The 20827-nt window shown below is 37.8% G+C and overlaps 1 protein-coding gene across 3 annotated transcripts in view; it reads right to left on the bottom strand.

Annotated features, from left to right (window-relative positions):
* PDE4D (phosphodiesterase 4D, cAMP-specific) overlaps nt 1-20827 on the bottom strand; it is a 1610544-nt gene that overhangs the window by 1237085 nt on the left and 352632 nt on the right. For all 3 annotated transcript variants that reach the window (XM_010853473.1, XM_010853472.1, XM_010853471.1), the window contains exon 3: nt 15030-15164. In XM_010853473.1, the coding sequence (XP_010851775.1) occupies nt 15030-15071 (42 nt within the window). In that variant the 5' untranslated portion in view covers nt 15072-15164. The remainder of the gene's footprint in view (nt 1-15029; nt 15165-20827) is intronic.

Below are 20827 nucleotides of genomic sequence, written 5' to 3'. Positions count from 1 at the left end.
CAGAAGCTTTTAAGGTTAATTAGGTCCCATTTGTTTATTTTTGCTTTTATTTCCAATATTCTGGGAGGTGGGTCATAGAGGATCCTGCTGTGATGTACGTCGGAGAGTGTTTTGCCTATGTTCTCCTCTAGGAGTTTTATAGTTTCTGGTCTTACGTTTAGATCTTTAATCCATTTTGAGTTTATTTTTGTGTATGGTGTTAGAAAGTGTTCTAGTTTCATTCTTTTACAAGTGGTTGACCAGATTTCCCAGCACCACTTGTTAAAGAGATTGTCTTTAATCCATTGTATATTCTTGCTTCCTTTGTCAAAGATAAGGTGTCCATATGTGCGTGGATTTATCTCTGGGCTTTCTATTTTGTTCCACTGATCTATATTTCTGTCTTTGTGCCAGTACCATACTGTCTTGATGTAATTTTACCTTATAAATTATACTGATCATGATTCTTCTCAGAGTCTAGTCCGGGTGAAACTTGGTAAACAATTTAAAATTTCAGAAGAAAGTTTAAGTAGCAGTAAGGGAAAAGGAAATATGGTATTTGTTATGCAACTATTATATAAGAGAGAGTGCTGTGCTAGACATTTTAACATGCCTTAGAGCTCTTAGTTTTCATAACAAGTATACAATGTAGTTATTCTAATCTACATTATTTTGGATGATTTGACTAAGACTCAACTATAGCTCACTAACAGCTAGTAATTGATAGGCTGACCTTTGAACACTGGTCTACATAATTTAAGGATTAAGAGTGGAAGGGAACACATCAATAAAGAGGGAGGGAAAGTAAACAGACCTCAGGGTTAGGGTTTAAAAGTGTTCAGTGCAAATGCCTTCCCAATTCCTGTGTTGTCTTATCTGCAAAAAAAGGAGAGATAATAACACAGCCTAATTTACATGGTTATTATGAGTCTCAAATAAGGTAATGTTTGTGAAAATCACTTTGCAATTGAAAAGCATGATATGAATTCTTTGTATAGCAATTACCCCAATGAGGTCTCTGTATACACAAAATAAAGAGCACTTGATAAGAAAATGAAAATGCTTCAGAAAAAACTATGGAGAGGAACAGATGGTTACATAGATGATATATAATGACATAATAGATGAAATAACAGATGAGAACTTCTTACTAAATTACAATGGACTGTTTATACAATTCTGAAAAATACATTTATCTGTCTCTTTAGGGTGTTTTATGCTCAGTAATGGAAATAATAAAAGAAAACATTCAGTAGTTTAATTTTAAAGAGGAGGAAAAATCTAGGAAAGCTCAAGTGAAAACAGAAAGCCATGAAAAATAGAAAGCACAACAATCTAATCACGGAAATATTTTCAAGTCTGGGGATCAAAATATGTACTTGACAACACATTTTAGGCTCATGATTTCTGAAATAAACTATTTCTTAGATGCTGCAAAATCATGCTATCTTTAGAAGCTAAACTATTGTAGAATTTGGAACAAAGGATTATGTATCTGTCAAAGATGGACTCTACACATTGGTATTTGTGAAGGTGTGCGTCAGCTGAGTGGAAAGATTAAGCAAGAGTAATGCACTTGGGAGGAGAAGGCAATGGACCCCACTCCAGTACTCTTGCCTGGAAAATTCCATGGATGGAGGAGCCTGGTAGGCTGCAGTCCATGGGGTCGCGAAGGGTCGGACGTGACTGAGCGACTTCACCTTCACTTTTCACTTTCATGGATTGGAGAAGGAAATGGCAAACCACTCCAGTGTTCTTGCCTGGAGAATCCCAGGGACAGGGGAGCCTGGTGGGCTGCTGTCTATGGGATCGCACAGAGTCGGACGTGACTGAAGCGACTTAGCAGCAGCAGCAATGCACTTGGGATAGACCTAGAGATTAGCATACTAAGTGAGGTAGTTGGAAAGAGAACAAATACCATAGGATATCACCTATATGTGGAATCTAAAAGACAACACAAAGGAATGTAAGCAGACTCACAGACACAGAGAACAGACTTGTGTTTGCCAAGGGGGAGAGAAGGATTGGGAGTTTGGGATTAGCAGAAGCAAACCAGTATATACAGGATGAATAAACAGCAAGGTCCTACTGTTATATTTTATATATATGTTATATATTATATATATAAATATATATATATTTAACTGAATTACTTTGTTCTATACCAGAAATTAACACAACATTGTAAATCAACTATACTTAAACAAAATTTTTTTTAAAAAGATTAAGGTACACAAAACCAATCTAGTTTGCTCCTTTGCACACACAAGGAGAGCACAATTGTTTTTAAAGCAAGGAACAAAAACAAAAAACTCTATATGTCTAAGTAGATTCAGTCGATTCCTAAAATTATCTCGTGCAGGATATGTAAAGAGAAATATACATTGTTTTCAGAGAGAGGACATTGATGAAGACTGTGTTGATCTGAGGTAGAGGAAAGGATTAACTCATCCAAGGAGTGATTTGAATAAAAGCTCTTGCAATTCTAAAACTCAAAGGTATTTTGTAAAACTGTTTTCTGGGAAGGATGAAAATCTATCTACTCACTTAGGCAAATCTAGTCACTCCAATCTGAAAGACTACTCTAATTAGAAATGAAACATTTGGAAAAACATACTCAAAGGGTCCTATGGTCCACATGGTCAATTTACTAAGATAAATTGCTGTGTTTGCATAGGTGCCATCTTAAAATCTATGTACAGTTATAAAAAAGAAACTAACTTAATATTCTTCATCCCTACACCCACACAACAGTATAAAAATCCACTTTTAATTAAGATGTATGCATAGAACTTAAATATTTTAAAATACCTTGACTGTTCACTTTTATTATCAAAACCTACATAATTTGGAGGAGATTTTCCTCATATTTTATGCTATTATTTCAAATATTTATATTGCAGGTATATTAAACATAAGTACTAGTTATTTTTGTACCTCAGTTTGTCCATCTAATACAGATAAAAATGGTACCCATATTATAGAATTTTGGTTTTGAAGATTACCTAAAATGAGTAAATATTAACTCAATATTAACTAAAATGATTAAATATTTATAAAGTGTTGGCATTTGGTTGCACTCAATGAATCTTCATTATAAAATATCATATTACAAAAGTATTTTATAAGGTAATTTGAAACAGCATAGCTTATAGTACTCTAATGGTAGAAAGCACAGAGGAACTAAAGAACCTCTTGATGAGGGTGAAGGAGGAGAGTGAAAAAGCTGGCTTAAAGATACATATTAAAAAAACTAAGATCATGGCATCTGGCCCCATCACTTCATGGCAAATAGAATGGGAAATGGTGGAAGCAGTGACAGATTTCCTCTCCTTGGGCACTAAAATCACTGTGGATGGTGACTGCAGCCTGGAAATCAGAAGATGATCACTTCTTGGCAGGAAGGCTATGGCAAACCTAGACAGTGTGTTAAAAAGCAAAGACATCACTTTGCCAACAAAGTGTCCATATAGTCAAGGCTATGGTTTTTCCATTAGTCACGTATGGTTGTGAGAGCTGGACTGTAAAGAAGGCAGAGCACTGAAGAATTGATGCTTTCGAACTGTGGTGTTAAAGAAGACTCTTGAGAGTCCCTTGGACTGCAAGGAAATCAAACTAGTCAATCCTAAAGGAGATCAACCCTGAAAATTCACTGGAAGGATTTATGCTAAAGCTGAAACTGCAATACTTTGGTCAGCTGATGTGAACAGCCAACTCATTGGAAAAGACCCTGATGCTGGGAAAGACTAAAGGCAAAAGAAGAGGGTGACAGAAGATGAGATGGTTGGATGGCATCACCAAGTCAATGCACATGAACTTGGGCAAACTCCAGGAGATGGTGAGGGACAGGGAGTCCTGGTGTGCTACAGTCCATGGGGATGAGAAGAGTTGGACACAACTGAACAACAGCTTAGGCCAAGTACTCCAGTACCAGGATATACACACAAAATATTTGAATGACCCCAAGTATTGAGACTTCTGCAGACGAACAAAATGAACAAAGCCCTCGTGCCAGATAATCATATGACATTCAGAGTCCTTGCCAGCATTTCTGGGCATACCTGAAGTTGAGGAACTTGTGTGCTGTTGTTTAGTCACTAAGTTGTATCGAACTCTTTTGCAGCCTCATGGACTATAGCGGGCCAGGCTCCTCTTTCATGGGATTTCCCAAGGAAGAATACTGGAATGGGTTGCCATCTCCTTCTCCAGGGAATCTCCAGGATTCAAGGATGAAACCCACATCTCCTGCATTGGCAAGTGGATTCCTTACAACTGAGCCTTCAGGGAAGCCCAACCTGTGTGTATCGAGGTGGAATTTGTCGCAGCTCCTTTGAACAACTGTCCCAGTTAGGAACCACCAGTGTTCCTCCCTGCACTTTTCTTTCCTTATCTCAAGTGTGAATACAGTCTTCTTCCTCCTCACATCCTGGGGTAAAATTGTTACAATGCGGTTGTAATTACAGGCTTAAAGAAAGGTTTGAGGGGAAAAAAATAAAAATAAGCAAGGCAAACAAACAAAATCTTTAAACCCCAACAACCCAGTACTCCTAAAGCGGTTTTGACCAGGCCATCTCCACTGTGGGGACCGTTGGTAAGTCCCCAGCTGCTTCCATGTGCGTCTTTTCCTGCAGGGGCTTTCTCCCATCTTTTCACTGCCCAGAGTCCCCCGAAACACTGCTCCCTGAATTGTACCTCCCTTGAATAGCCAGGGGCATGTTAAAAAATTCTCGTACTTTATTATGCAAAAGAGTTTACTTTCCTTAGAATGTAACCTTTTTTTCTAACAAGTCTGGGGGCTTCCATTCACAATTAAAATGTGTCCCTAAACAAAAGTCTCCTCTATTTTCTTTCACACTACAGAATGCAAAAACATTTGGAGTTTAAAATATAATATTGTTGCCCAACTGTATGTATCTGCCTGCAATGCAGGAGACCTGGGTTCAATGCTTGGGTTGGTAAGATCCCCTGGAGAAGGAAAAGGTAACCCAGTCCGGCATGCTTGTCTGGGAAATGCCATGGGCAGAGGAGCCTGGTGGGCTATAGTCCATGGAGTCACAAAGAGTCAGACAGGACTTAGCAACTAAACAACAACAAATTAGATTCTGTTGTTTATAGATATACACACAGTTGAAAGTGAAAGTATTAGTCACTCAGTCATGTCTGACTCTGCAACCCCATGGACCCACCTGAAGTTGGAATAGTTCACTCCAGTAAAGAACTTTTACTTCATATTTTAATTATATTCTTACTGAGTATAGAATGCTAGGTTAACAGTTTTGTCTCAGGACTTAAAAAGATGCCACTCCTTTGTCTTCTTACCTGCATAGTTTCTGAAAACTTCTAGCTAACTCTCCTTACTGCTTTATCAGCATTCTCCTTCTCCTTGATGGGTATGCCTGCCTCTTGCCAGATTCAGGGTTGGTTGGCTGTTTTACAACTTCAATTCTTTGATGGATTCTTTAAAGTCATGAATGTGCAGTGTGTCTGGATTTTTACTTATTGGAAGGATGGGAATGGCATTCTTTGCAACTTTCTATACCTCTGAGCTTAAACTAGAAGATGGATGGTTCACCTCAGAATTCCTCTATGTTCTAAAGTTACTCTTCTAGGAGTAATAGAAGTAATAGGGGTTTGGTGCCCGTTTGGACTCACTGATAATTCAGTACCCTTTGATATTTTTAGTGGAATGAGTATACTCTTGGCTAAGAACTGACCTTGCTTATGCAAACAATATATCTAAAAAACCATAAAGATTTGATCAGAACTTTGAAATATAGTGATAGAAGACCATCTCATAATCTCCTCAGAAAACACTGGGTCATAAGAAAACTCTATTAGAAATATTTTCACTTATATCTATTCTAAGCCACTTTAGTCAACATCTAACTCCTCCATTTTTAAAGGGGGGTGTTTTTTATTTTCCCTTCTCATCTTAAAAGGTTTTCAGCCTTGTTTTGGAAAGTCAGAACATACAAATGCTTTCTAAATAGACAACAATACTACCCACTGGAGGAGATGCTCCTCTCTGACTGCTTTGCCAATTACTTCATTTATTTTGGGTGAGGAAATAGATCTGAATCCCTGCATGAGCAATTCCAAAAAAAAAACACAGAATCTTTTATGTCTTCATATGCATACATACTGAAGATTTCTCACTGTTTCCTCAACACCCTTGTTTGCCTTCAAATATCCCTTCAGAGACTATCATTTCTGAGCAACATCTATGTCTCTCTTGATATGATTCATCTTATATTGAAAGGCAACCCTGATGGTAAATTAATGCTATGTACTGGCCTCTTCTAGAAAAATATAAATTGGGCATTTAATATTTTAAAGTATAAGGCAAAGATGAAGACCTGTAAAACTTGCTTTTGTTTTAAATGAATTTGTAGAAAAGATGATTTTTGTCATAGCACTGTGGTATTATTGCTTGTTTTTAGTAGTTGTAATACATTTTGTTTTTAATGTTCAGTGAGCCAGATTCTCTGAAGAGCTTAAATCCCAACCTAGAATGTTAATTCTCTGAACCTCCAGGGTATCATTTGGTGTGCAGCTCTGTGGGGTATGACTGCTGTAGTGCAGTCAAATAGTTGGCGAGGACTTAATAAATACTGTTGACTAACTTAAATTCAGGAGGCCACGGACAATAAACATGGCCAAATCATGAGTATAGAAGCACTAACACCAACATAGAAATCCAGACTGCCATAATGGTAAAGGATTTGGGAGGATGACAGTCATGATACTAAGACAGTTTTAAGCTAAATGTCTTATTCCCAATCCCTGTGCTAATAATAGGGCTATACCCCCAAATTCCATGTGTGTGGTATATGACCAATGTAGGCAATAGAAGAACTTGGAAGCAAGGTCAGGGCTCTAACTACATAACCATTAATCATTCTTGGCCTTGACATAAAGGATTTTAATATCCACATAGGGAACCATTTGAACCATCAAGAACAACTTTCTCTAACAATAAAAGTAAAGGATTTTTGTTAATCTGTTTATAATGGACCAATTCTATTAAAAAAAAATGCCTAAGGCTCAAAAGACTTGGTACAGAAGCATGTGACACAACTGTGGATCACACAATACTATTTGGGAATGTTTTTTGCTTTGCTGTTTTGGCTTTTTGTTCATTTTTATTTTGCAATGTGCTTTCAATACTGTTTTCTTATTTTACTCTTAAAAAATCATAGTAGATAGTGAGAGCATTTGATACTAATCTAATGATTTATGGTTTTCTCGACCTTCTTCTCCCACCAGGATGCAAAGTGGCAAAGCCAAGACTGTCACTCAGGAACTTATGGCCCATCCCTGGGCTGCCTTTGGAAGCACTGACCTTGGAAAACTATGTAAACACAGTGATCATTTTAACTGAAATCATTTTTTAACGTTCAAAACCCTTCCTTATAGATGGCCATTTTAATAATCCAAAATGATATTTAATTTAAATAATAGAAAACTGCTTTTAGTTAAAACTAAGTGGCCTTCATAAGTAAACTTTTTTTTTTTTTCTGGAGTGATAAACTACTAATAGAAAACTCCACCAAATTATTACACTTTTCTTCACAACTTCACTTTGTTATAGAGCAATACTATCTGTAGGAGTCATTCTTTAATATTCATCATCAACTCAACAAAACTTCTCTCCATTTTTATGTATCTTTGATGTTTACATTGTGAAGTACAATATATGCAATTATTTCTTGGATATAATCATTCAGAATTCAACTCCAACTTGCAATTGCCCAAAAATGAAATAGCAAACACATCACATTATCAGGAAAAAAAAAAAAAAAGTGGAGGTTTATTCCAAGGCAACAATGTAATGATTGACTCTGGCCACTGAAATTGTCATGCTATTGATTTTGCAGCAAATGGTGGCTGATCAGCCCCTATTCTTTGAGACCTATTCTCCATACTCATATCACTTAGACTTGGCTATTCTTATGCTATTGTTGATTACCCAAGACAAATTCTTTTTAACCACTCAAAAATAATCTATGTTTCTGCAACAATGAGTGTAATTGACAATCATGGCACATTATTCACAGTTTAAAATATCCTGCCAAAGAGGATACCCGGGATGCAAAGAACAAGTGCACAGGAGTGTAAGAGAGATAACTTCAGCATCCATGGAAAGAATTAAGGATTAAAGTGGGACAGGCTTGGCTGGTCAGAGTGGGGTGGGGAGATGAAATAATAAAAAGAAAATTACAAAAGTTATAAATTCAGTTGTCAAATATGCTCTATAGGAGTAGAGATCATATGTATCTTACTAGCCGTTGGATACCCAGAGGCTAGCAAGCATAGTTTCTAACACACTGTAGCATTCAAAGAAGATTTTTTGAATTTTGTACAGGAAGAACATAAGCAGGAAGGCAAGATTAATGACCAAAGAAGTGGAACCTCTGAAACTACAAGGTCTCATTTCAGTTTATTGCTAATAAAGACACAAACAAGAATATTATTTTGGTTTGGCTTTGTATTTTGCACTTTTCAGAGCATTTTTACCAATAGTATCCCCTCTGACCTTTGGACTTAAAGAGAGACCGTAGAGAAAAATCCAGCTTCCATATACTTAACTTCATCAGGATTCTAATCTGCTATAATTCTGTCAGTCTCACACCTTAGGTAGTGAGGAATACAGCAGAGAAAGGAGGCCAGTCTGGAAAGAAACCCATTATTTTTTACTTTAACCATAAAACCCCCAGAACAATCAGTCTTACAGAGTAATTGTGAGGAACAATAAATGTAGACAACTCTAAAGTGCCCTAACAAATGTATCATCCTTTCCAAATTTCTTTTCAGTCTCCTCTCTTCAAGTAGGCACCAATGGAATGAAACAGTATATTTCTCAGTTGGGGCCATTAAAAGAGCAGTTGCCTCCCAAAATTCAGCAGTGCAAAAGCACAACTGGAAAAAATTATTTTTCTTAAGTAAAAGATAACTTTGACTTACAAATTTTGGACATCTGAAGCCTTTCGTGACAAGAGAAAGAAATGATCTAGGAAGCCTCTGGGTATATTTCACCAAGTGGGCGCCTGGCTCCTGGTATCCAAACTGGGAAGCCCATTTCTAAGGGCTTTAAATTCAGATGCTAAGTAGTTCCTAGATATTCTGTGCCCTCCAAACAGCAGCACAGGATTTGTTTTCAGTTTTGAACAAACACAACAATTCTATCAAAAAATATAGGGAACATCAATTAAAAGACAGACATCTGGGAAGTGACAATTTTATCCAAGTGTGCAGCATCTAAAAGAATCCTAAGTCAGAGGACAGTCTCATCAAGAAACCAATCAATCCAGTTGAGCATAACATACTGTGAATCTCTCCAAACTGGTAGGAAGAAAATGATTCAGGGTACTAGGAAATTGAGCATTGAATGTAAATTACTACAAGAAATATTCTGATTTAATACATAAGAGAGTTGATTAATGAAGAAAAATTAAAATATATCCAGTTCATCTCTAGGTGAAAAGATTTATAAAAATTCATAAGTTCAGAGAATGCCAACAGAGATATTATAAGGAAATGTACTTTAGAGTTTTTTAAAAAATAATCCCTAACTTAAAAATACACTATCACTATAGGAATTTCTATGTGCCTCTCCCCTCATCTGTATCTTTACTTCTTACTCCTGGTGAGTATAATGGCAGAGGCATTAATAGAACTGGGTGGCTCAGATAATCAGGTCTGAAATTTACAAACCTCAAAAATGTTAGCTCAAATGGTAAGCCCACTGGAAGGACAAGGAACTTCGGAGATTTATGTTACTGGATTGGATATTAAGAACAAAAAATATAAAATAAGCAAAATGGAAATAGTAAAGGGAGGAAATATATTTTTGAGTAAAATTAAAATTATCCCCTAAGATCTATGAATTACTGATTAGAACCTCAGAAATCATCACTGAGTACCCACAACATAAAATCTAGAAAACAGGAAATGAAGAGAAACATGTTAACTGCATAATTTTCAGTGTTGTCTAGTTGAGAGAATATGCAGACTCTAGAAAATCGGTTGCCAATCTTTGGGCATAAATATAACAGTGACTTATTAGAATCATCCCTTAAAAATAAACAAATAAAGAATAAACCAAACTCATTGTTATGGACTAAATTCTGTGCCCTCCAAATTTCATATGTTGAAATCCTAACTACCAATATAATGATATTGGAGGTGTGGCCTTTGGGAGTAATTAGGATTAGATAAGGTCATGATGTGGGGTCCTAATAATAGGATTAGTACCCTTATAAGAAGAGACACTGGAGAAGGCAATGGCACCCCACTCCAGTACTCTTGCCTGGAAAATCCCATGGATGGAGGAGCCTGGTGGGCTGCAGTCCATGGGATCGCTAAGAGTTGGACACGACTGAGTGACTTCACTTTCACTTTTCACTTTCATGCATTGGAGAAGGAAATGGCAACCCACTCCAGTGTTCTTGCCTGGAGAATCCCAGGGACGGGGGAGCCTTGTGGGCTTCTGTCTATGCACAGAGTCAGACACGACTGAAGCGACTTAGCAGTAGCAACTGGTCTTGCAAGCTATACTTGAACCCTTTTCGTGAGAGGAACTGGCTTCATTTCCAGGCATTTCCATTTGATCCATTTCTGGGCCAGACACTATCACTCTGCCCTATAGCTACAAAAAAGCATCTGCAAACCTCAAGATAGAATTTATCAAACAACTATTATGTGATAGATGTTTTCACCTCAGAATGATATTTTTTCTACCTTACAGATACAGACACTAAGGCTCAAAAAAATTAAGTAATATCCTAATGATCAGATCTTTAAGCATCAGTGGATCTGGGGACTGATTCCACATCTCTGAACTCAACAACTATTTTCTTTTCACCACACCAGTGATCTCTAAACTATATTGATTTTGAAAACAGATGACATTAAAAAGTAAGTATAAATATAAATACTTACATATTCCTTTTAAAGCCCACTTTGGAGATTGCTGTACTTTATCACATTAGCTCCCTTATACTCAAGAGACAATAAAAAGCTAGATCAGTGAAAGTATATTCATATTGAAAAATGCCGGAAACTAACATTCTGAAACAATGATTATTACTCTGAACACGAAGACTAGTAAGTCTACTACTTTAAAGATAATTTTCAACAGAACTACAAGCTTCAAGTGTTAAATTTTTAACCTTAGGAGAGTCATACTGTATTAATATTTCATTGGAGAAATGTCAAGGAAAACTTGAATCACAGATCTGATGCTGGGGTCACTGTAAATGGTTCCTTTCCTTTTGGAACCAATGGATTAAAAGAGTCAATAGCGTTAACTCAGGTCACTAATGGGGTGGGGTAGAGTCTTGACTACTGTAGCAAATTAAACTATTTAATTAAAAACAGAGTTGTTACTATAAGCATCTTTATAAAATTTTCTAACATATTCTAAAACTAAGATCATGGCATCTGGTCCCATCACTTCATGGCAAATAGATGGGGAAACAGTGGCTGACTTTATTTTTGGAGGCTCCAAATCACTGCAGATGGTGATTGCAGCCATGAAATTAAAAGACACTTACTCCTTGGAAGGAAAGTTATGACCAATCTACATAGCATATTCAAAAGCAGAGACATTACTTTGTCAACAAAGGTCCGTCTGGTCAAGGCTATGGTTTTTCCAGTAGTCATGTATGGATACGAGAGTTGGACTATAAAGAAAGCTGAGTGGCAAAGAATTGATGCTTTTGAAATGTGGTGTTGGAGATGACTCTTGAGAGTCCCTTGGACTGCAAGGAGATCCAACCAATCCATCCTAAAGGAGGTCAGTCCTGGGTGTTCACTGGAAGGATGGATGTTGAAGCTGAAACTCCAATACTTTGGCCACCCGATGTGAGGAGCTGACTCATTTGAAAAGACCCTGATGCTGGGAAAGATTGAGGGCAGGAGGAGAAGGGGACTACAGAGGATGAGCTGGTTGGATGGCATCACCAACTCAATGGACGTGGGTTTGGGTGGGTTCCGGAAGTTGGCGTGCTGAGGTTCATGGGGTCGCAAAGAGTTGGACATGACTGAGCAACTGAACTGAACTGAACTATGTTAACTATTTTCTTTCTGTCCTAAACTGCTATGCTTTTCAGGTAGCAGGAGAAAAAAATCCTAGATGTCTACAACTAAATGCTGCTCCAGAGTAAATTAAGAGTCACCATATAAACACATTGAGGCAGGAGAAGGCAAGTTTTAAATAGAGACATTCGTTGATCTATTACGATTCAGAATAGTAAGTAAAAATTAATCCTTTTTTCTATGTGGGATTTTCCTGCTGTGAAACTTATAGGAGAATAATAACTCACTAAGCCTCACTTTTCCAATCATTATTTTGAGATAGGATGGTTTTACACTAAAATGTAAAATTCTGTAATTACCGTGTATGTGTCACTTGTTCAGTCCCATTAAAGCAAAAGTCAGAACAGCAAGAATTGTCCCTAGATTCAACAGATGACAAAGACACTTCCTGAGGTTAACAACACAGAGAGAAATCTGAGCTATGCCCTTGATATATGGGCAAAGAACCAAAACCTGGGAGAAAATGTGGCCTTAAGCACCCCAAGAGGCATAAAACTCAAAGAAGTCATATAAGAACTTTAATTATATTTGCAAAAATAAAATGCCAGTCTAATAAGAGATGGCTTGAAAACTTTAAAAAGAGATAAATCCCTCATACCACAAAACTTGTAGAAGAATCTTCTACTTGTCATGGCCACTGGGGTCATGTCTCACTTTTGCACTGTCCAATGTCCAGTTCCTCCTTTTTGTATCTACGACTACTATAAATTATCCTCCCAAACTAGCAAAATGTCACTTAAAGTAAAAGTGGTTTGCTTATATTCTTATATTTAACATTTTTAATGCATCCCTTCCAAATAAAGGAAGAATTCAAAGCATTCATCATTAAAAGGGACACTGCACCAGGTCTTCAAAGAGAGGAGAAAAATATGAACACTGCTTTAAGCGCTCAAGAACAAATCAGGTGACTCTCATAAATAAAGATGGTCTTTTTTCCCTCCCATTTCGTGCACCTTAGGTTTTCACAATGACAGATACAAGATACACAGAGACATGCAGGGAGGAGCAGAGGCCATTTTCAACACTTAGAACATTCCCTTTTATTTTCAAATGTCATAATGCCAAAGAAAAACATTCTCAGATCCAAAATCAAATTAATTCTTTAAACTTTCCTCACCCAAAAATGGAAAATATCTAAGTGTAGAATTTTGAACCCTGTTATGGCAAAGACTTAAGGAGCAGGGATGACATTCTTAAGCCAGTGCAAACTAAACTTTAAAAACTCTAAAGGGACAAGTTTTCACCAGGCAAAGAGTCTGGCTCTTTTCTCTGGTAACAGTAGTCTCTTGCTCAGAGTCATTTAATTAAGTGGGAGCACTTTCTTTATGCCAGCGGGTTTTCAAGAAGCTAAGAAGCAGTGAAATGAGAGCTCTACTGTTCACATTTGGACAAATGTAGGCAACTCAGATTCTCTTAATCTTGGAAGCATGAGCCTTTCCACCAAGATGAAAATTTTTGCATTAAGCAAATATAAATAGGAAATCTCCTAGCATCATTAAGTACTCAGAGTTCATTAAAGTCACGGTTCAATTAATCATTTGCTTTTAGAATATTTTTCTCCAAGAACAGGGAAATGTTTAACAATAAATTTTAAATTATCCAAAATATTCTCTTTTGCCTTTATACATTTTCTTCATATAGCATGTCTCTGAAATTTAATAAAAGAAAGAAATATTATGTGAATGGATTGCTTTCAAATTTAACTTAAGAAAAACTCAGTCACAGGAAGACATTTTTGCATTTTGGTAATTTGTATGCAGGTCACCGTCTCTCACAATGAGAAACTGTGTGATAATAGAAGGAATTCCAGGCTCCATGCCGTGGCCCTTGATTCTACATAATAATCCGTATGTCTGAACACCAAAATAAAAAAAGGAATCTGGACATTCCCTCAGAGTTCATTGAATTTCCTGTGTTGGTTATTAAGCAAAGTTACTATTCAGTCCAAGAACAGGCATACTTCTGGGTGCATGCTCATTTGTTTTTAAAAACCCTACTGGGCACTATACTTCCTTCTCCATTATTCCTGCATCGCTCACCCTTAAAAGCTGGATGGTAATTAATCCTATAGAAAGAATTAACGATGGCCTTGGGCCATCACCAAGAATCACTGGTTGTAACACAAAAGCATTCCGTACTAAGAAACGTGTTTGCATTTATGGTTTTTCTAACGCGTTCAAATGAATGTTCCTACGTCATAACTACATCTGTTTGGATGCCTTTTTCCCCCTTGGGTAAATGAACAAAGGGGCTTGTTCTTAGAGCTTGCCTGATGGAAATTAACAGTCTACTTTCATCCTTGCCTTGTGTAGCTTTCTTTGAGTTGCTGTTTCCTCATGCTTTCTTTCATAAACTAGTAGAAATCTAAAAATTATCACTAATTTGGTACCTTAAGAACACTAAGTGAATAACAATCTCCATCAAAAATAAAACAAAAAATTAAAGGAGGAGAGAGATTAGAGACATACTCCAGGGTAGAAAACTCATGGAAGTGATGACGCACTGATTAAGTGTTCACATTTTTCATCAAGTATGTGAACTTGCAGAATGTGATTGATTGATGTACCCTGTAATGTAAATTCAATTTGCCCTTTTGGACTTGCCTGGGAAGTTTGCTATTCAAGACATAAATTTCTTCAGTTTCAACTTTTTATATTTTATGCATGCTTCTAAAAATCAGGGTGTCCGATATCTTGCCAGTGGGCATATACAAATGAATGGTAAGGTATATAAACCGGCTGAAAGAGAATTCCCATCAAATGTCAACCAGGCCACTGAGACAAACAAGTCTTCATTTGTTAATAAGCTGTGTACAATCAGAGAACTGAAAGTCAACCAAGGGTTTCTCACGAGTCTGATCATGAAAGCACAGTATTAAAATCCAAAAGAAAACAGAAAAAAAGTTGTGGGTACACAGTTTTAGAAAATAAATGAAAACAAAATGTACTTACACTTTTGCTCCGGGAAAGCAAATCACAGGTATTTCTTTTCATGGTGGTGCTTTAAGTAATTTAAACAGGCAATAGTTGTTTCCAATGTCACTGCTCTCACTGCAACAATTATCCACTCAAAAGCCAATTGGCATTCTGAAGAGAAAGGCAAGGAAATGTTTAATCAAGTATATGAGTTACACATGCACTTTGAAATGCTGTCTTAGAGTGGGACAGTAATTCTTCAATTATTCATCAAAACAGGCTAAAATGGTGCTGTGTCTAAGCCGTAAAAGTACACACAAGCAACATTTCCAAAACAGCTTTTGTTAAATGTAAGTTAGAGATTTCAGGCACCATCTGTTTTTCATTAAATATTTAAGTCTACATTTCTAGTGGCTGAAAAAAAAAAAAAGGTATGGTAGTCACAACCTAAAGTCACACGTATGAAATGAAGATGCATACTGACTTGGGTATGTCCAGATTCTAGCTGGTACAGCTAGGACTCCTCAGTTTTCCAGCTAGGGATCGCTAAAGTAGCTTTGTTCACTGCTGGAATCTTACCCACATCTGAAAGCCCTCTGACCATGGCATCATGGCCTCTTGTTTCACTAGCAATAATCTGCAGTACATGGAAGACATCCCAGTGGCTCTTCAGTGAATTAGTGACCTCCCTACCCATTCAGTTCAAAGAGGTTCCAAGGAATGCTTGACAGAAATTGTTTACCTAGTCAAGCAGCAACTATTATCTTAAGAATATTCCACAGCAGCTGCCACAAGAAAGACATGATAGCCACATTGCCTATTCTTCACTTCCACTAAGAAGATGATTCTGTGTTTTGAGCTTTGAAGAAAGAGCAAAGAGGATAGTTAAATGTGTTGTGTCCCATTTCTGACATTCAGCTATATCTGGACATAGATTAGAAGCTCATAGGGTATATTGGCATGTAGGCTGAAGTGCCTTTCGGGAAAGAAGCTCGCCTAAGCGAAAGAGGATGAGGCAGACAGTCCTGACCAAACCACAAGAACTCTGACATTGTAGGTATAGACTGATCTAACCACAGCATGTAATTCTATCACTTAGATTTGTTCTAAGCTTCTCAGAAGACTTATGTCTGAGGGTGAATGAAAACAGTAGCAGTGAACAAGGTCTGAAGGAGTTCGTTTTGCTCAAATGACTGAAAAATATCACAGGGCGGTGTAGTGTGAATTATACAATCAAAAAAATAATCAAAACAAAAAAACTATATGTACTTTTTAAAAAAAACATATAAAACTAAAGGAGAGAGGACTCCAGGGTACACAGTCTATGTGGGCCTCTGGGGGGAGGCCAGCTCGCAGCAGCAGGAGAACCCTGCCAACCCCACCCTGTCCAACCAGTGGACAGGTTCCTTCACTTGGCAACCCACAGTATTGCTCTCTCAAGGCTCAAAGATTTGTTGGGACACATGTGAGTCACACCTCAAAATTTATGAAAATAAAAGGGAGATGTTTTTAAGGAGGCCAGAGACCCCACAACAGTACATTGGAGCCAGAATCAGAGAAATAGCATTTATTATTGCTCAGAATATACCTAGATACAACTTGGGGACCCAAAAGGCACCAAGGAAAAAAGTATTTTTCTGGGGTTGATTAAAATGCTTGCCTGAGATTAGAGGAAAAAAAAAAAAAAGTACAATCAAATGTGAGTGGTTGGAATAAATATGGTCACTTTGAATGTGAATGGATTTTTTTTAAGAGAGTTGGGGTTAGAAGGTGGAACAGACCCACAAATGCTAAGTTCTCAGCTACTATACCTCTGGGAATTTAGTCACTTTCAATGCTTAGTTATAATGCGAAACATTTCCTCAGTTCTCAGAAAATGTGAAATTATGTTATTCACCTAGATCAATTTAAGAAGTGGAGATAAATAATATAAACTGTGAACTAAATATTTCATACATAGGGAGGGAAAAAATCAGTAAAATTCTTTGGGAGGCTTACACACTGTATCAGAGAAAAACTCATTCGAAATATTGAATTATTCATTCAGTGTTTAATGAAAACCCTTAAGGGTAACCATGGAATAGTTGCCCCAGTGGACTAGTGACTCAGTGGTTTTAAATTAACTAATCAGTCAAATTTTTAAAAAAAGGATTTGATCTGATAAGGCTTGCTGAATTAATCAGGTTTTTAGCAAATTTGCCTTGACATATTTAAAGACCATCATTAAGAGATACTTTCCCTTAGGAATTTAGAACCTGTAGAAATCTGAATAGGCTTTCCACAATTAATAGGATTTAATTGAAAACTGACAGTAGATCCGATGACCTTTCTCAGTCTGCATATCTAAAGGAGGCAATATGGCCTTGTAAAAGAGTATGAACCTTGACACCAAATAGGTTAGAATTCACCTCTCCAGTGGAATTCTGTGCAGCTTGAGATAAGTTACTTAACCTCTCTGAGCTTTTTTCAGATCTGAAAAAGGGCTATAATAATATTCGTTTGGGTTTGAGTTTAAATGAACTAATGTGTATAAAGTAGTGTCTAGGAGACAATGCTAGGCTCTCAACACCACCACCATCATCATCCATCATTACTAACTTTTTTCCTCTTAATATCAAATAGCAAGCAACCACAACATTTTTCCCTTAAAAGTCTAAAATCCTTCAATTAAAGAGTCTTAGGCAAATATACTATCAATTAAGCAGTAATGAATAACATACCAGTTCGGGTCCCAGGAGTAAACAGAACACAATTTTACTAGGATCATTTAAGGAGGATTACGTAAAGAGACCGTTTTAAAAGACGTGAATAGGACAGAGAAGTCCATAAAGTATGGTGAAGTAGCCAGAGCTAGCTGTTATGGAGTTTTTACCACCCCAGGCTAAAGGGACAAGGAGAGGGATGGGTCAGTATTCCCAGACAATTAGCTGTCAGAGAATGGGCTGCCTTGAGAAGGAAGGTTATTGTCTGGGACATAGCTAGCCTCAGGTGACTCTGAAGGGCAAGAGATGAGGGAATACACTCTCCTCTACCCTTCTGATCCTGCTGGGACTTCCCACCAGCCAAGTGCAAGGAAGCCAGAGGGCAGAGAAAGCTGCTGCCTACACCTCATTGGCCAGCCTCCTGCCAGGCAAAGTGATTCCTAGGATGGGGCAGGGAGGAGGATGTAGCTGAGGGGACAGGAAAGCTGTTGCACACAAATCTGATCTGCAGTCTATGAAGAAGATGGCACTTTCTGCCATCTCATCTCAGCAGAAGAAAAACATCTATCGTTTATCTTTAATCCTTTCAACAACTCTTGAGGTAGATATTGTTATTAATCCCCATCACAAAGAAGATGAAAAAAATCAGCTTCAAGAAGTAGGTTGCCAAGGAAATAGCAGCAGAATCAGGATTCAAACCTGATTTGTCCAACTCCAAAGTCCAATTTTTTGTCTATCCTAATATATTGCTTTGCTGCCAAAATCATGGATCAATGCATTTCTTTAAAAATTGAAGTATAATTGATTTGGAGAAGGAAATGGCAACCCACTCCAGTATTCCTGCCTGGAGAATCCCATGGACACAGGAACCTGGTGGGCTACAGTCCATGGGGTCGCAAAGAGTCAGACAAAACTGAGCACACAGCACATAGTTGATTGGCTCAGATGGGAAAGAATCTGCCTGCAATGCAGGAGACCTGGGTTTGATCCCTAGGTGGGGAAGATCCCCTGGAGAAGGGAATGGCAATCTTCTCAAGCATTCTTGCCTGGAGAATTCCATGGACAGAGGAGCCTGGCAGTCCATGGGGTCACAGTCAGACACGACTGAGTCACTAACATGTCTACTTTCTCTATAGTTGATTTACAATGTTATATTAACTTCAGGTATACAGCAAAGTGATTCTGTTATAATACAGACAGACAGATAGGTAGATAGAGATGTATGTGTTCTTTTTTAGATTTTTTTTTTCCATTATAGGCTATTACAAGATACTGAATATAGTTCCCTGTGCTATAATTAGGCTCCTGCTGTTTATCTATTTTATATATAATAGTGTGTATCTGTTAATCCCAAACTCCTAACTTATCCCTCTCCCCCTGCTTTCCCCTTTGATAGCCATAAGTTTGTTTTCTATGTCTATGGGTCTATTTCTGTTTTCTAAATATATGATATCACTTAGATGTAGAATCTAAAAAATGACACAAATGAAGCAATGCATTTTAATTTCCAACAAGTGGTAACCTCTGCAAGCATCAAAACTGAGCCCAAACCAAAAAATGTTTGATAAAAATAAATCTCCTCTCAGCAAGGCAGTTATCTTAGCTCCTACAAATTCCTCCCTCAGCAAAGACAATGCAGTGAGGCAGCAGAAAGGCTTTCTCCCTCCAGGTGCAGTAAAACACCAATCAGGTTGGGGGAGACACACAGGCGATTTCATCACTAGAGGAGTTTTCACATAAAAGTTAATTAGGGAGAAGGAAGACTCAGCTCCAGCAGAAAACACACTTTAGGAAATAAAAATGAAGAGAGTAGCTAAGTCAGATAGTGGGTGTAGGCACATTCAGAGATGGAATCTGAGCTGGAGCACCAGGATAAATTTGGCTGCTCTGATGCAAGGAAAGGGAGTTAAGACAAGTTCTTTCCTGGAGACTGAGAATTTACAGAGTGGAAACACCTCACCTGTGAGCCTTCTCACCTGGGTGTCAAAAGAAATAGGTTCCACTTGTATCAGTGTCATATATATGAGCTAGACAGTGTTAGGAAAATCCCTTACCTTTTTATTTCCACAACCCACCTTATCAGGTTGCCTGGGGTGAATTTGATAATATCTGAGAAAGTTTTCTGGAAACTATAAAGTTCCCTGCAAATGTCAATCAATTCTATTCATTTAAACAACAAATGTGCCAATGCATTCCAAATATGAGTGGAAAGGGGTTCTAACTATTCGCAAATATTAGAGAGGCTATTAAAAGTATTTTATATGTTTCAGAGGAATTTTTTACATTCTTCATTTACCTCCCTTGGAATTAACATTTTTTTTCTTCTGCATGATAGTAAATATGTTTTGATTGCTGAATTATAAAGCTGCTGAAATGCATTAATTTAAAATATGTATTTATTGAGCGTCTCATGTGTGTGGCTCACAGGTTAAAACGTCTGCCTGCAATGCAGGAGACCCGGGCTCGATCCCTGGGTCAGGAAAATCCCCTGGAGAAGGAAATGGCAACCCACTCCAATGTCTTGCCTGGACAATCCCATGGAGGGAGGAGCCTGATAGGCTACAGTCCACGGGGTCCCAAAGAGTCGGACACGACTGAGCTACTTCACTTTCACTTTTTCATATGTGCTAATCAGTTCAGTCAGTCAGTTCAGTCACTCAGTCGTGTCCGACTCTTTGCGACCCCATGAATCGCAGCACGCCAGGCCTCCCTGTCCATCATCAACTCCCAGAGTTTACTCAAACTCATGTCCATCGAGTCGGTGATGCCATTCAGCCATCCCATCCTCTGTCGTCCCTTTCTCCTCCTGCCCCCAATCCTTCCCAGCATCAGGGTCTTTTCCAATGAATCAACTCTTGGCATGAGGTGGCCAAAATATTGGAGTTTCAGCTTTAGCATCATTCCTTCCTAAGAACACCCAGGACTGATCTCCTTTAAAATGGACTGGTTGGATCTCCTTGCAGTCCAAGGGACTCTCAAGAGTCTTCTCCAACACCACAGTTCAAAAGCATCAATTCTTCAGCGCTCAGCTTTCTTCACAGTCCAACTCTCACATCCATACATGACCACAGGAAAAACTATAGCCTTGACTAGATGGACCTTTGTTGGCAAAGTAATGTCTCTGCTTTTTAA

The sequence above is a fragment of the Bison bison genome, unplaced genomic scaffold, assembly GCF_000754665.1.
Source record: "Bison bison bison isolate TAMUID 2011002044 unplaced genomic scaffold, Bison_UMD1.0 scf7180017864328, whole genome shotgun sequence".
Lineage (NCBI taxonomy): Eukaryota > Metazoa > Chordata > Mammalia > Artiodactyla > Bovidae > Bison > Bison bison.
Note: the sequence above shows the minus strand (reverse complement) of the source record. Positions and strands in the feature narration are given on the sequence as shown.